The sequence below is a fragment of the Siphateles boraxobius genome, unplaced genomic scaffold, assembly GCF_051911475.1.
Source record: "Siphateles boraxobius isolate OS27281-9 unplaced genomic scaffold, OSU_SipBor_1 66, whole genome shotgun sequence".
NCBI lineage: Eukaryota > Metazoa > Chordata > Actinopteri > Cypriniformes > Leuciscidae > Siphateles > Siphateles boraxobius.
The window spans coordinates 8,864,168-8,879,893 of NW_027509193.1; the positions used below are offsets into that span (position 1 = coordinate 8,864,168).

The following is a 15,726-nucleotide window of genomic DNA, read 5'->3' on the forward strand; positions in this document are numbered from 1 at the left end:
TATAACAAAGTACATTTTTAAACAGCATTTCTTAAAATAATCCGATCAAAAAACAGAATTAATACAAAAGTTTAGTTTAATGAACAAATAATCATCTCCCCCTTGAAAAAGTGAAAATGAAAGAAAGTAACATGCTTCAAACGGTACATTTTAAAAGAGAAAAGAGACAATCAGAGAGTAATATAATGCAGTCACATTACTGATTGTGTACAACTAAAAGCACTTCAGGCTTCTCTGGTACGCAGCAGAAGAGTATGCCACTATTAATACCATATTTAGCGAAAAACGTATCCAGTGATCCAAGCACTATTTTACCAACGCAAAAACATTTTGAAGAGCTTCATTAAATTTTAAAATCAACATTACCAATACTAACATGTTTATGCTGGTGCAAAAGTGGTACTAAGAGACCTGATCTGTAGCATGGTAATGTTGGCGAGCTTTTTTACCTTCACTACACATTTACGTTTATGAAAAAAAGGAAAGATGCATTAAAGCAGTGTAGTACATTCTAATTCTTGAGCATCGTAAAAGTGAGTAAAACAGCAAAGTGTCCAATCTTTCATCAAGGTTTTCTTAAGTATTCTGATCAGCCTATAAAACTTGAAAGATCAATATAAGAAGCTGGAATCTAAAAAGCATATTTCCTCTTCACACAGTAATGCAATTGATAAAATACACTGACAGCTTATAGTTAAAAATAAAAACGTTTGTATAAGATTATGGGAAATGCAGTTTACTAAGCTGACTAGAATTGATCAAAAAACCTATTTGTGAATATAGACACATATATATATATATATCCATATGCAGCTTATATCCTCAAGTGGTGAACGAATAAAAGACGAGAATACTGTATACATGATGAATACAAATTCAAAAATACTGCTAAAACAGCAAGACCGCACTACACAGCAATGTGCTCACTAATAAGGGGACAACAGTTTTGATAAATGCATTTACACAACAAATGACTTGAAGAGTAAGTCTCAAAAAATGAGATGGAAAGGAAAAAGAGAATGCTTAAGAAATTAGGTCATACTGCCCTGCGAAGACAAAACACAGTAACTGCACACAATCATAACCGAGTTGAGCAAAACACTAGGCCTAGATTCAGAGAAAACTACACACTGAGATCACAATTTACTCAAACTTTATATCCATTGTTTTTTTCAGTTATAGTGTTGCATACTTACTGTGTTTTAACTTAGGGCAGCATTTTACACAGTGACACGTTCTGATTTAGACATTAAATGTCCTTCAAATCCCTTGTCAGAAAAATACAAAGCATGAGGATGTGCACATAGGTTCCATCGCATTAAGCATATACATAATCAGGCGTTCACCACCGGGAACGACAACTGAGCAACTACTGCAGCATACACACCCCATTTCCCATAATCAAACAAAAAAGATAGAGAAGCAAAGAGGAAAATACAGTAATCCTGTGTTTCTTATGGGGATCAGTATTCTGATTAACATCTCTTTTGATGACTCCACGTCTGCATATCATGCTCTGAATGTCCGATTTTATGGCATTGAGTGTAAGAGTTTGTGTCTCTGTTACCCCATTTCTAAACTTCCCATGTCCCCCCCGCCCCACCAAGCCCACCCTAACTAGTACTGATTTGCCACCTATCTTGTTTTCCCCTCGCAAGCCTAGTTCTTATCGTCTTTCTTCTCTTCTTCCTCAGAAGGGTAAGAGTGCCATGTCAGTCGCTCTTCGTAGAATGAGATGACCACCTGCGGGCACTTCACATTGGCCTCTTTGGCTGGAACGAGATCTGCCTCGTCAGAGTTTTTCCTGTAGAGAACAGGCAGAGGGAAATACAATTAAATAAGCACTTGAGATAATGTCATTTAGCCCATCATACAGAATGGGGTAAAAAGACAGGCATCTGGGCTTTGGCTCAGCCTGCCTAAGGCTACGTTTACACTTGTGTGTTTTTGTTTTAAAACTTTTGCTATGGTTACACCAGGCGTCCACACCAGTTTTCCACCCTCGTAAATATAGACTTGGAAATGCTGCAGACCCCGTTTTAGTTTGAAAACTCCGGGATTGCGTTTCAGTGCAGATGGTCCAAAACAGAGTCTTTGGAAACAAAGGCATGGTTGCTCACATTCGCTCTTTGATCGGGTCTTCTGGATCATTGCATATCTTTCCCTGATTCGTCAAGCCCTATATCACATGCGCAAGATCATTAGAGCATTCGGCAACTGTTTACACTCGGATACCGATTTTAACAAACAATTATTGCCTGATTGCAACACCGATATTTGTCACTTGCTCTTATTTGAACTTTTGTCATTAAAATAGATGTTTTTTTTTACTTCGTGAATTTAAAACATGATCAAAACACTATGCATTTAAGTTATACTAGCTAGTCTATTGGTGCATCAAATAATTTCTAATGAACATGGATTGGATTCAACAGGCCATCATAAATACAACAGAACAAAGATAGGTAGGTTTAACAGTTTTAAGGTTCAGAAATAAAGTAAACCGTTGTAAAATATATGCATATTCTTCACTGCATATTCTAAATTAAAGGTGCACTGTGTACTATTTAAGAGGATTTGTTGACAGAAATGCAACCTTATATACATAACTACGATTTCAGTGGTGTATAAAGACCTTATTTAAGGTACAGTTTTGTTTTTATTACCTTAGAATGAGCCCTTTCTATCCACATACACCAGGGTCCCCTTACATTGAAATGCGCCGACTAGAGATGCACCGATTACAAAGATTTCCGGTTTTTCATTTGTGTTTGACCTGCCGATACCGATTTTAGCTGATTACGATTTCCTTTTTTCATCGAAATCAAAGGGCCCTGTTCATATTAATACTCACGAAAGATACAAAAGTTATTTAGTGAAGAGTAATGAGCGGTTTTTGTCTTTTGTTTGATTAACATTAAAAGACAGACAGCAGCACAGCAGGAATATTAGATTGAACCATCGGTTTGTTATATCAGCCTCCTATCGGCCGATACATCGGTGCATCTCTAGAAATTACACACTTCACATTTTTATAATCTTAATATTTACATACCATTTCATTAGAAACATGAGCTCGCCGCTGGAATCTGTGGCTCCAATGATGCGTTCTGGGTCTAACCCCCGTGAAAAGCCTCTCGGCTTGTCTTGCTGCAAAACATTAGGAAGTAATTTATTATTCATATGCAGTAAAAGTTTCTTCCAAGTAGTCTTCCATACAGGGACATTTTTTCTTCTTTCTAATCAGCATGTCTTTATGCGTGGTTTGGATAAACTTTTAGAATTTTAGTTCTCACAAGGACAGGGAAGCAAAAAGGTTGTGCTAAGATTGTCATGCTAAAACTAAATTCACAGCTAGAATTGTATGTACCCTAAATGCACACAATTAAATAATGGTTTCACACTTTTGAATAAGACAAAATTTCAGATTGGAATTGATTCACAAAAATATTCTGTTTATAAATCAGATTTCTTTTCTTCATTAATCACGTCTCAAAAAGGTATTTGATAAGAGGCAAACACAAATAAATGCATAAGTGCATCAAACATGCAATGGGGGTGCGACCAAAATTGTGTGAAGAGGTTGCATTGGCGTGACCACAATGTTTCCCCACATCAAATGGCAAACGGAATAAAACTGCACTACTCATTTGTGCTTCACAGACTGTTTACCAGTTCGGACCAAAAATAGGTCAGCGCAGTGCCGTAAGCTACTCGCGGGGCGATCTCAATCACGAAACACCCTTACTACGCAGTGCTAGGAGATCCAGTGAAGAAACCCATTGAATTTGCTACAGTATTAATAACATCGCAGCGAGGTCTAGTCGGATAGATTCGGTAAGGAGTTCTTTGGTATAAATCATGGATATCAGTTCATATAGTGCTGAGGTGCAAACCAGGAGAAACATTGTGTCACGAATTAACAAGTTATAGAAAGCTTTAAGTTCACAAATCAGCAACATTCACCATGGAATTAATGTAGTAACACTAACTGTAACCATGGTATTATGGCAGAAATATTCAAACGTTTACAAGTACTACACATCTTTTTCCAGTTCACAGTGATCTCCATTGCTGCATGTGCTGAGTGTATACACGGGCACCAGTTATTTATTTTCACAATTGCATAATTTCTAACATTTATATGGGAAGGTTACAGCATTGCACTAGATTTGTAATGTAAACCCGTTTTCACAGAAAATGCATTTTCAACCAAAATAAAAGCTCAACTGCAGTTTCCATCAAAATAAAAGCTTGAGGGTTTATCTCTTTTAAGTATAGAAATTAGGACAAAAGTATTGTAACGTCCTGTAGCGTAAAGTAAAATAATATACATATGAAATAATTTCATTTATTTTACAGTGCCTGTTATAATATATGGCTATTACTGTCAAAGGAATAATAATATAAAATTATTATATTCTAATTGTTTGGCTTACTAAAAACACCAGTGAGAATGTAAAGTTGGCAGACACTATATCAACAAAAAAAAAAGGCTTGAGTCCCCTTTAAAGTTCAGGTACAAGTCAGTTCACAGACTTTGTCTTTGTTTAATTTGCACATTGAAAATGGTTTGGTGGTCTTAATTTTGAACTCTTAAAGTGCACTAGATTGTTGAATTTAACCGAGGTCCACCCCCTACAGTCTCATAAAACCCTGTAGTAAACACTGCATATGCCAATTTGTATACAACATTTGTAAACCAAAAATTCTATAAAATATTATTCATCAAATAGAATGATTAAGTCTAACCTCATCTTTCCTCTTTTTAGGCCGGCTGTCTTCTCCACCATCTGTGTCAGATTCTCCTTTCCTCTTTCCGCTAGAATCTTTCTTCTCATCACTTGCAGGTTTATGTTTTAGCATGTACTCTGCAATGAGATCAGGACAGTCCAGGTTGTCCTCTGGCTCCCATGTGTTGTCTTCTCTAAAGAAAAGGAAATAATTTCTCAATCAATTGACAGATTTGAATGCCATCTTTTTCTTTGGAGAATGTCTGCTCCACTAACTGAAAGCAAAAGTACATTTTTATTAGAAAACCCTTTTTTCTTCCAGAGTTCTTCATAAAATGATAAAATTGCATTTCCACGCCTTACATTAGGGCTGCACAATTAATCGAATTTCTAATTGCGATTACGGATGCCACTATTACGTAATCGTTCAAAGCCCCGATTACAAAAGAAAATTCACTCTGCGTGTGTGTGTGTGTTTTAGAGCATAATTATGTTATGAGAGGAATCACGACTACTTCAGAAAACCCAGCACAATATGACACACCAGGCAGTGACGTAAGTGTACGCTGAAATAGAGTCTTTTCACGGACTTTACTGTCCTGTCAGCCGTTATACTGTGCTCGTAGCGCGCATTCTTCAATTGCACGCGCAAATGCGGCGGCGCGCGCTGTGTATCGCTTCACTGTATAAAGTGCAAAAGAAACTATACGTGCATGCAACGTCGTTACAATGTAAATTATTAAGTCACAAAATAAAAGTTAAATACCAATAAATCACGTGTTAGCTGAGAAGGATTTGCATGCAGGTATGATTTTCATTGTATTCACCAGGAGCTGTTTCATTAACAGTTCTTGTTAGTATTGTGTATTTACCATGGTAACTGTCGTTTCCATAACCCAAAAATGCAACTTTATTTTCACTTTGTGTTATTTTTTATATTATTAAATGATTGTGGTGGCTCATATCAACATTGTATTAACAAAAACTAGTTTGGGACTGCTATTTAATTGCTTTAGCATAGTCCTAACAGACCTGCAAACTCCTCAGAGTAAAAAAGGTGACAGTGTCGCGGGGGAAGGGGGGGGGGGGTCTCACACATTTCTGAGCGCTTTATTAGACAAAAATTTGCTGTTGGTGTATTAACCTAAAACCACATGCTCGCCAAATTGTTTATCTAAATAGACCTATGTTGTTAGAATTTACTGTTTACCAGGTTTTTGGTAATTTTCTTGATTTAATTTTTTTTATTCTTTTTTTAAATGAAAACTAACATCATAAAGTATGATATTTGTTTTACTTTGAGCAATTCTGGAGCTATAATTGACTCTTCTTAGGAGCATATAAAACAAAACAGCTCCTTGGAAAAAATGAAATGTAATATTGTAGTAGTTATAAACAAACATTTTTTAGTTCAGATTAGTTTGAGGGCAGCAATTGTATTCATAATGTCAAAATAAAACCGACGTAATGTTACTTGAAGGCATTATAGCCTACTATTCCTGCCAAACTTCCATGGTTGCGGTTAGTGTTAACTACAGTAAATCCATGGTGAAAGTTGCTGATCTGTGGACACTGGATAGTTCATTCATGGCACAATGTTTCTTTCTGGTTTCCACGTCAGTGCTGTTTGATCCGTTAATAACAGAGAAATGTGAATGTTTCTCACTAGATCTCGCAGATCTTGATATTTTTAGATATATTTAGATCTTGTTATTACTTCTGTAGCAAATTCAAATTATTCCTTTACTTGATCTCTTAGCGCTGTGTCGTAACAGTGTCGCTTGATCAAGCTCGGCTCGCGCTGCTTTGGTCCAAACTGATAAACGGTCCGTCAACCACACAATAACGAGCAGTTTCGATCCGCTTGCATTACGTTTGCCATTTTATGTTGGGCAATGTTGTGGTGGCTCCGGCGGATTATGAGCGCGCTTACCACGCGCAACGCGCCTACATTTGAAAGAACGAAATTTTGCTCTGCAGGAAAAATGGCCTACTTACTCTGAGAAGCCCTTCCACTTGAGCAGGAACTCCACTCTGCCCTTCACCACCCGTCTGTCCAGGACTTTCTCCACCACATATTCTTCCTCTTCCTCTACAACCTCCTCCACCTTCTTCTTGTTCAGCTTCTTTCCAGCGGTGGCCGCCAGCTTCTCGTCTGTGGAGAAAGAAGAGGGCAGAAAAGAGGGTCAGTCTTTTCTGTGGGAAAAAAATCGTAAACAGTTAAAATATTATGCAAGTTAAACTTGAGACAGACACAATGGGGCTGAGCAAAACAAATACAAACAGTGATACTTAAATGGCAGGGGGTCGTGCGCAAAGAGGAAGAGAAATTATTCAGGGATTATTTGAAAGGTAGGCCAAGGTTAAAAAAAAAAGTCTGTCTGCCAACATTAGATAAATTTTGCCGTATAGAGAAGTGTGTCAAAATTAGAGACATTTTGACTGCAGTATAAAACCGCAGCTCTTAGTGATAAATTCTTGCTATTGAGACCAAGATCAGTAACTAAATTCATTCAGAATAGTTATCAAAAGATGTTTTAGGGTTTCAGATTCATTGTCCACCACTTAGATAGTTAGCTAACCCGATCCAAAAATCAAAATTAGTAAAATAGTCAGATACTAACCCTCATGTCATCTGAATTATATAACAGTGTAACAAGCACACCTTAAAGGGAAAGTGCTCCCAAAAATTTAAATTCTGTATGAATTTCTTCTGCTGGACACAAAAGATGATATTTTGAAGAATGTCTGTAACTTAATAGTGCTATGGAAGTCAATGGTCCATCAACTGTTTGGTTACCCATATTCTTCAAAATATCCTCTTTTGTGTTCAGCAGAAGAAAGAAATTCATACAGGTTTAGAACAACATGAGGGTGAGTGAGTACTTGATATACGTTTCATTTTTGGGTGAACTATCCCTTTGAGCTGTTCAAACTTTCACTTCATCAGCATAATCACAATGTTAGCATCGCGTTCCAAGCAGGGCAGATACCAGTTTAAACTAGAACCATAACCACTTGACACTCATTTCACAACTTCTCAGACTAGTAAACGACCAATAAATCAAAAGACAATGGCATCAAATATTTTGGGGTCAGTAAGATTTTTTTTAATATTGTTTTTGAAAGAAGTCTTTTATGGTCATCAAGGCTGCATTTGATTAAAATACATTAAAAATATTGTGAAATTATTTTTTTTCTATTGTAATATATTTTAAAATGTAAATTATTCCTGTGATCATTTCTCAAGTGACGTGATTCTTCAGAAATTATTTTAATATGATGATTTGATGCTTAAGAAACATTTATTGTTATCATCAATGTTGAAAACAGTTGTGCTGCTTTATATTCTTGTGAAAACATTGATAATTTCTTCAGGATTATTTGATGAATAGAAATCTTACAAAACAGCATTTATTTGCAATAGAAATCAATACAATTACAAATTACAAATGTCTTTACTGTCAATTTTGATCAATTTAATCAATCCTTGCTGAATGAAGGCATGGATTTCTTTAAACAAAAATCTTACTGACCTCAAACTCTTGAACAGTAATGCATATGTTGTGAACAAAATAGTAATTTTATGAAAATGTAATTTTTCATCATTAAACTTTTCCAACATTAATCTCTGGATTATATCAGTATCGGAGGAAATTTACTTCCCTAAATATCAACATCCATTACACGATTTAATACACCACAGTGGTTAACAGCTATTGTGGAGAACAAATGCTTAACTAATCAACCACAAATGAAGGCAATGTAGGGCTGGGCGATATGGCCTAAAAAAAAATCCCCGATTTTTTCACAAAAAATCCGATTAACGATTTAAATCGATTTTTTTTCTCTCCCTACTTAAAATCAATCTGCAGATGACAAAGAAATTGTTCAAAACAAGTTTTAACTTTATTTTGTTTTAATATTCCCTTATGGGATTTGATCTGGATTTAATTATAATCAGAAACAACAAGACAAGGCCCTGTCTTTGAAAACATTGAAAATGTAACAAAATAAAATGGGTGGATTGGAATTGGGGATGTGTAAAAAAACAAAAAATTTGCATCACAATAAGTGTGTTGTGATTGTCAAATTATTTGGTAACTAAACAATTTTATTAAGTTAATTAACCATGTAAACAATGTTTACATGGCACAATGACTGGTATGCTAGTGTTTTTATTATTTCTTAACACAAATTTCACAATTTCAATTCAATTCTTGTGAATTGATTCTGATCTTGATTAAATATAAATTCGTTTGGATAAATATTAGGTATGGTAGATACGTTAATGTGTTGTTAATTGTTCTCAAAAAAAATTTCACCTAATGCTGTAAACAGAGAGCCCTGTCAGCTGGTATTATTAAAGGTTAAAACTAACTCAAATTAAATATAATGCGTTTTTTATAATAACAACGTTATACTATTTTAATGATATAGGTAAAAATAAAACGAATGTGTAATATAGTTATCATATTTAGCAAAATACTCCTCTCTATAGCAATTATTTTAAGTCCACATGCGTGCTATGGGTCATTAAAAGGGATTCCTGAGGTAAATGTAGCGTTACGTGGCATATGTTGTTCTCCAGCTGTTTTATGGACATCTTTCCGCGGTTGAAAAACACTGATCGATCGATTTTATTACATCTCGGTAAGTTGGTAGTAAAGAGTAACAGATGATCCGTTCACGTGCCGCTTGAACTGAGATCTGTCAGCGTTCTCTCACGTCACATTTACAAGCGCCAAAACGGTGTTTATTGTTTGAATTTCGTAATAAAATTGACAGAATCTGAGAGCTGAGAATCTGTTTCATATCAATAGTAATCTGCTCTGTCTTGTCTGTCGGTGTCAGTGTCCTCTTTGCTTCGCGATTTTTCTCTGCATGAGAAAAGGGATGTGTGGCGTGAGAGCGTGTAAAAAGTGACAAAATTGCGTCTCTCACAGTGAACTCGTGAGAGTTGGCGGCCCTGCAGATTCAGCTTGTAAATGTTTTCGGCGGGTGTGCCTCTGCTGCGGTCTTGTTCATTTGCCATGTTGTTTGTGTATCTCTATCATGGCAAGCGCTGAGCCCGGTCGGAACTACGGGAACCCAGAGGGGAGCGTCGGCGGTTGTTAAAGAGAAAACCGATTTTCATTCAAAAAAATCGGCGTAAACTACACATTCGAGTTAATCGATAAAATCGATTTATCGCCCAGCCCTAAGGCAATGCAGCCTAAAATTTCAGGAACATTTTACAATTTGGTCTCATTTGTTAATGTATTAGTCAATGCATTAGCCATGAACAGCCTTGTTAATGTTAGTTACTAAAAATACAGGTTAGTTCAAAGTGCATAAACTAATGTTATACAACTTGACAGTTAGAATACTACAATTAAATTAGTAATAAACTTGATTTAAAAAAAAAAGTTACAAACAAATGAGACCTTAATGTAAAATTCTTCCCAAATTTCTTCACTTTGAAACGCTCATTCTGTCTTTTATGCACCAGACCAGAATCACAACTCTGACCTTATAAATCACCAGCAGAAGCACCTCTATTAGTCATTGACAAATAATGGATCACATGGCAGATGAAACACCCGTCATGAAAACAGTTACCAACAACCCGTGATTCAATAATAATAATAATAAGGCTTGTTTATAAGACAGAAACAACGTCTGGAAATAAATCCTTCTTCCCACACATTTGAAAGAAAAATGAAAGTTGTGAGACACCTTCGGTGACGCTGGGAGCATCACTGGCTGTCTCTGTTGGTTGGCTCATGCTCGTCATGAAGTGGGGAGGCTCTGCGGAACCTTCCGGTTCCTTGTCAACGTCAACAGTGCTGAACAGAGTGAAAGTGTGGATTAGACGGGATGAGGGGGGGGGGGGATGGGAGGGGTCAGGTGATATCAGGGAAAGAACAACAAGGCAGGAAATAAAATTATACAGCACTGCGGATAACAGTTTGCTGGCTCTAACAAATACAGCATTTCATAGTGCACAGCTCCCTCCGAATTGCTTCGTAATTCAAAAAACAGGAATGCGTACGGTCGTCTGCCAAAGCTAGTTATTTTAGTCGACAAAGTTTTAATTATGTATTAATATGTATAAGTATTAAGATGTTTTTCTTACATGAACGCATCACTTCACTTCAGAAGGCCTTTATTAACCCCCCCTGTGCCGTGTGGAGGACTTTTCTCATATATACATGAATATCAGATGATGTCACCAACGTCTCCTCACTGACTTCACTCAATTCTAAAGCTTGTCTTCCGCCATCTTGAGTACCTGATTTGGCAAGATCGATACGTCAGTCGCAAAGGAACTAGAGCTTATTTTCTGGCCGAGCCCAAACTTGCGGGCCGATATTTCCCGTCACTATCCTCGGGCCGGGCCCTTGATCTAAAGATGTGCACTCCCAATGCAAAAGAGTGCGGCGCGGGACTAGATTTGATGGCGAGTGCGAGCGGCAATGCACTCTCTGTGTGTGTGCGCGTTGCAGGGAGAATAAAACGATTTGAGGGACTCCCTATCTATGAATAAAACATATAAAAACTAATACATTTTTGCAGAAAAGCAACAAGAACTAAAACAAAATAGAAACGATTTACAGGCCAGAGTTTCCTTTTAAAACACGTTTGCAGCGTTGAGCAATGTAGCCAAAAACAGACATACGTGTTGATTTCAACGCAAAGGCCAATCAGAAGCATTTAAGATAGACTCCCCTCACTGCTCAAAACCTCTATGCTCAAAACTGACTTTTTGTTCAAAGCTCTGTATGCTGACAAATCCTCTAATTGTAACAAACAAAGTGTATATATTATGAAAGATTCATTGTGCAGTCAGCTTAATTGATATTAACAGAGATGTGAGATCGCGATTAACTGATGTCATCTTTTTAGGAATTATTAAGGGAGCGCACTTTGCGCGCATTGTCAAAATCCTTCAATCATATCATGCCCAACCATGCACGCAGCTGCTTGCTTTTATGTTATAACAGTGGTTTGTGTGTGCAAACTCTCTCTGCAGTGTTCATGTTGTCTGTGGTGAGTGGATGTAAATGATAATGAGCTTACGCTAGCTTAGGGCTGTGCGATATCACGATTTATGATCGTGGATTAAAATATATCCACCATCTGCTTTTGAAGAAATGTCGTAGTACCGTACATTCTATCAGTTGCAGTTCTGGCGCCTCCGTCTCAGCATAGGCTACAACGCGACGTATATTCACATCAAATGTTAACGCAAAGGAACGGGACAATGCAGTTCACATAAGTTCATTATTTACATGTGCTAACAAGTCATTCACGTGTTGATGCGCGGTTCTAACAAGCGCTTTTCTGAGCGCGTACACCCGAAACGCACGCGCACTAAGCCTGTCTAACAACAGCGACAGGTTACTGAACGAAGTTATTTTTCTAGTCTTATTGCGCAAATACTGTCAAATACACACAGGGTTTACATAAACAAAGTTGGTTATGTATAAAGTGAAACAAAACAGAGAAAATCTGCTTCCTAGCTAATGCCGTCAGTATTGTAGACAGGACCCGGCAGGTATTCAAGATGGCGGCAGTCAACTGGAAAAAGAGCGGATGACGTAAGAGGTCATGTGACTGATATTCATGTATAGATGTGCTTTGATGGACTTCAAAACAGAAACAACCATTCACTGCCATTATAAAGCTTGGAAGAGCCAGGACATTTTTTAATATAACTCAGATTGATGATGAGGTGATACGAAAAAAAGTCCCCGAAAGCAGGTACAGGTACAACTTTTACACAGTGGAAAACCAAACAAAGGCGAGTCGAGTCGAGCTGGTACTGTGTAGTGGAAAAGCACCATTAGTTCCCATTAAAGGGGTCCTATTACGCCCTATTACGAAGTCTTGACTTTGTTTTTGGGGTGTACTGGAATACATTTTCATGCTTTTTTGTAAAAAAAAACACAAAAAAACCAAACGCATTCTTTCTCACATATTTTACATTATTACAGCTCCTCTCTCTCCTATCTGGCTCAAATTAAAATAGTACATTCAGGATTTGATGAAGCCTCTCCTTCCGAAAGGTGCTGTGATTGTTTAGCTGGCCCAGTGTGTCATGTTTAGCAATGTGTAGCTGTTCAGGAAATGTCCCGCCCCTTCATAAATGCAGTTCTGCTCTAGTGTAAATATTAAGACGGCATCAATTTCAAACCCGATTCAGGCCCTGACAATGTGAATGGGATAGTTCACAAAAAAATGAAAATTCTGTCAGTATTTACTCACCCTCATGTTGTTCCAGCCCAGTAAGACCTTCGTTCATCTTCAAAACACAAATTAAGATATTTTTGATTAAATCTGAGAGCTGGATCACCCCTCCATAGGCTTCTTGAGGGATTGAAACTTGTTCCCCGAAAAGTTATTAAAGACATCGTTAAAATAGTCCAAGTGACTACAGTGGCTCAATCTTAAGTTTATCAAACGAAGAGAATACTTTTTGTGCGCAAAAACAAAACAAAAATAACGACTTTATTTTAACTATTCATTTCCTTCTCTGTGGGCCTCGAGTCAGTTCACTAGTGTAATGGCGTAAGCTTCTGTTGTTGTACGTCACACGCATCACACACATGACCAGGGTCGGCCAATAGTGAGGCTACGTGTGACGTAGCTCAACGTAATCACACATCGCTAACAGACTAGAGGCCCATAGAGAAGGAAATGAATAGTTGAAATAAAGTCGCTATTTTTGTTTTTGCGCACAAAAAGTATTCTGGTCGCTTGATAAACTTAAGATTGAGCCACTGTAGTCACTTGGACTATTTTAATGATGTCTTTAATAGCTTTTCAGGGTTGGCAAGTTTCAATCCCTTAGACGCGCCTATGGAGGAGTGATCCAGCTCTCACATTTCATCAAAAATATCTTAATTCGTGTGAGAAGGAAAGCAATAGTTGAAATAAAGTCATTATTTTTGTTTGTTTTTGCGCACAAAAAGTATTCTCGTCGCTTGGTAAACTTAAGATTGAGCCACTGTAGTCACTTGGACTATTTTAACGATGTCTTTAATGACTTTTCGGGGCCGGCAACTTCAATCCCTGAAGAAGCCTATGGAGGGAGTGATGCAGCTCTCAGATTTCATCAAAAATATCTTAATTTTTGTTTCAAAGATGAATGAAGGTCTTACGGGGTTGGAACAACATGAGGGTGAGTAAATACTGACGGAATTTTCATTTAATTTCAACTATCCCTTTAAAGAACAAAAGGATTATGCAGAACGGATTTCATGCGTAGACTTTGCAAGCACGGATTTCACAGGACGTTTCAGAGTGGCTACAACTGACTTCCCATGGGACTTCAGCGTGAGACTACAGCTAGTCTTCTAAAACACTATTTAGGTGAATTTAAACAATGGCTAAGTTGCTAAACGCATCTTGTTCACATGAAAGGGCCCTGTTCATGTTGGACAGACATTTTAATTGCATTTTGTGTCTGTTAAGAGGCACAAAGACACTCTTTATGTATATGCCCCCATAACTGCCGTTTTAGCTGAGTGGGAGCTCTGGGCATTTGCGGGAACAGCTCCGTGTTGCAATCACCAATCCGGTTCGTTTTTTTTTCTAAAGACAGTACTCACAAAGGTATAACGATCAAGATTAACTTAAAAATTGCCCGGAGTTCTCCTTTAATACTTTTGGTTGACCTGCACCAAAAAGTATGTTTCTTTGTTATTAAATACCCCCCTCCCCAGTTTAACAGATGCTTTAACAGAAAAACGTGTTTTGTTTTTAAGGGACTATCAGCTAACACTCACCAGACTGAAGCACTGAGATGTCACCTAAAAGGGCGTAAAACAAACAAAACAAAAAAAACTAACAAATTAAGGTCCAAGCCAAGAGCCTGGGAATTTCAAAAAATTAAATCGCAATGATTTAACGTTAATCATATTTTTTTCTTAACACTTGATCGTATCTTTTCACTTCTAAATAAAATCAGATCATATGTATCATTATTTTATTTATTTTTATTATAAACTTTGTGAGGACCAGCGCACATCGCGCGCAGAAAAATACTCGATTCAACTTCCGACGTGCACGCGCCGACGCCTTGCCAGAATGTTCGGCCCAATTTCCCCTGCTGCAATAGCATCAACGACGAGCCAGTGAGGCCAAGTGTTACATTTTAAGGTAGTAGTGCAACTGAGCAAACTCCATGTAGATCTATTAAAAAAAGAAATGACGGGAAAAAAATGTGAGAGAGTGTTTCCGAGTTCCTTTAACGCCAGGCGTGTGCGAGAAATGCGTTTCTGTCTCGCGCGGAGATGGGTGGCTGGACTGACCCTTTTGTTCGTACAATTTTAGCTAACGTTACCATGACACCAACAAAGTTTAAGCTGTTCGATAAATACATGCACCAAAAAAGTTCCAATGCATATTTTCTAACCGTATAAACCCAAAAATGGACCTAACCCCGAGACACCGACTAGCCTTGTGGCTAATGCTGCAGAAGCATGGTCGCTCACTTCTCCATGTTGACCTGGATCCGAGTAGAAAACTAACCAAAATGTCTCAAAATATGACTAGATATTATTCAGGAGCAATTAGTTACTTACAGTACTCAAAACATATGCCTGTTAATTATAAAAAGAAATCAAAGTCCTAATACAAACATAGTCAGTCCTATAATGTTAGCAGCTAGTATGTTTCACAATCTGCATGCAGCGCCACTTACCTGTGAATTACGGAATTAAGGGCGAAATAACACCAAATAAGGTGGTTGCCTGCAGATAGATCGGATTTAAGTGTAGACAAACGTTTGAAATCTGTCGACTAGGGAAAGCGTTTGCTATTATTTTATCGAGGTCCCTTGACTGGTCAGACAAAAGGTAATGCTACAGTACACGCAAGCTGCCTCCAGCAACCCGCCAATTTCGACGGAAAGTACGTGCCTCTGTCCGTACACGAGTGGTGCATCCTGGGAGTTGTAGTTTTACGTGCGCACTTCTTCTTCTTCTGATTTTTAATGGCGATTGGC

General features: G+C 37.6%; 1 protein-coding gene across 1 annotated transcript; it reads right to left on the reverse strand.

Annotated features, from left to right (window-relative positions):
* Positions 1 to 58: 58 nt before the first annotated feature.
* cbx1a (chromobox homolog 1a (HP1 beta homolog Drosophila)) lies at positions 59 to 15,658 on the reverse strand. Its single transcript, XM_077212056.1, has 6 exons — positions 15,424 to 15,658; positions 10,452 to 10,561; positions 6,732 to 6,888; positions 4,753 to 4,927; positions 3,056 to 3,150; positions 59 to 1,804 (listed from the first exon to the last, which is right to left on the reverse strand). The coding sequence occupies exons 2-6, from the start codon at positions 10,507 to 10,509 to the stop codon at positions 1,660 to 1,662; spliced, it is 630 nt and encodes a 209-aa protein (XP_077068171.1). The 5' UTR covers positions 10,510 to 10,561; positions 15,424 to 15,658; the 3' UTR covers positions 59 to 1,659.
* Between the last annotated feature and the right edge of the window lie 68 nt (positions 15,659 to 15,726).

Coding starts and splice junctions, on each gene's coding strand:
- cbx1a (XM_077212056.1), bottom strand. CDS start 10,509: ATGACGAGCATGAGCCAACCAACAGAGACAGCCAGTGATGCTCCCAGC. Junction 4,928..6,731: donor AAGTGGAAGGGCTTCTCAGA/GTAAGTAGGCCA, acceptor CCTTTTCTTTAG/AGAAGACAACACATGGGAGC. Junction 1,805..3,055: donor CTCATGTTTCTAATGAAATG/GTATGTAAATAT, acceptor TGTTCTCTACAG/GAAAAACTCTGACGAGGCAG.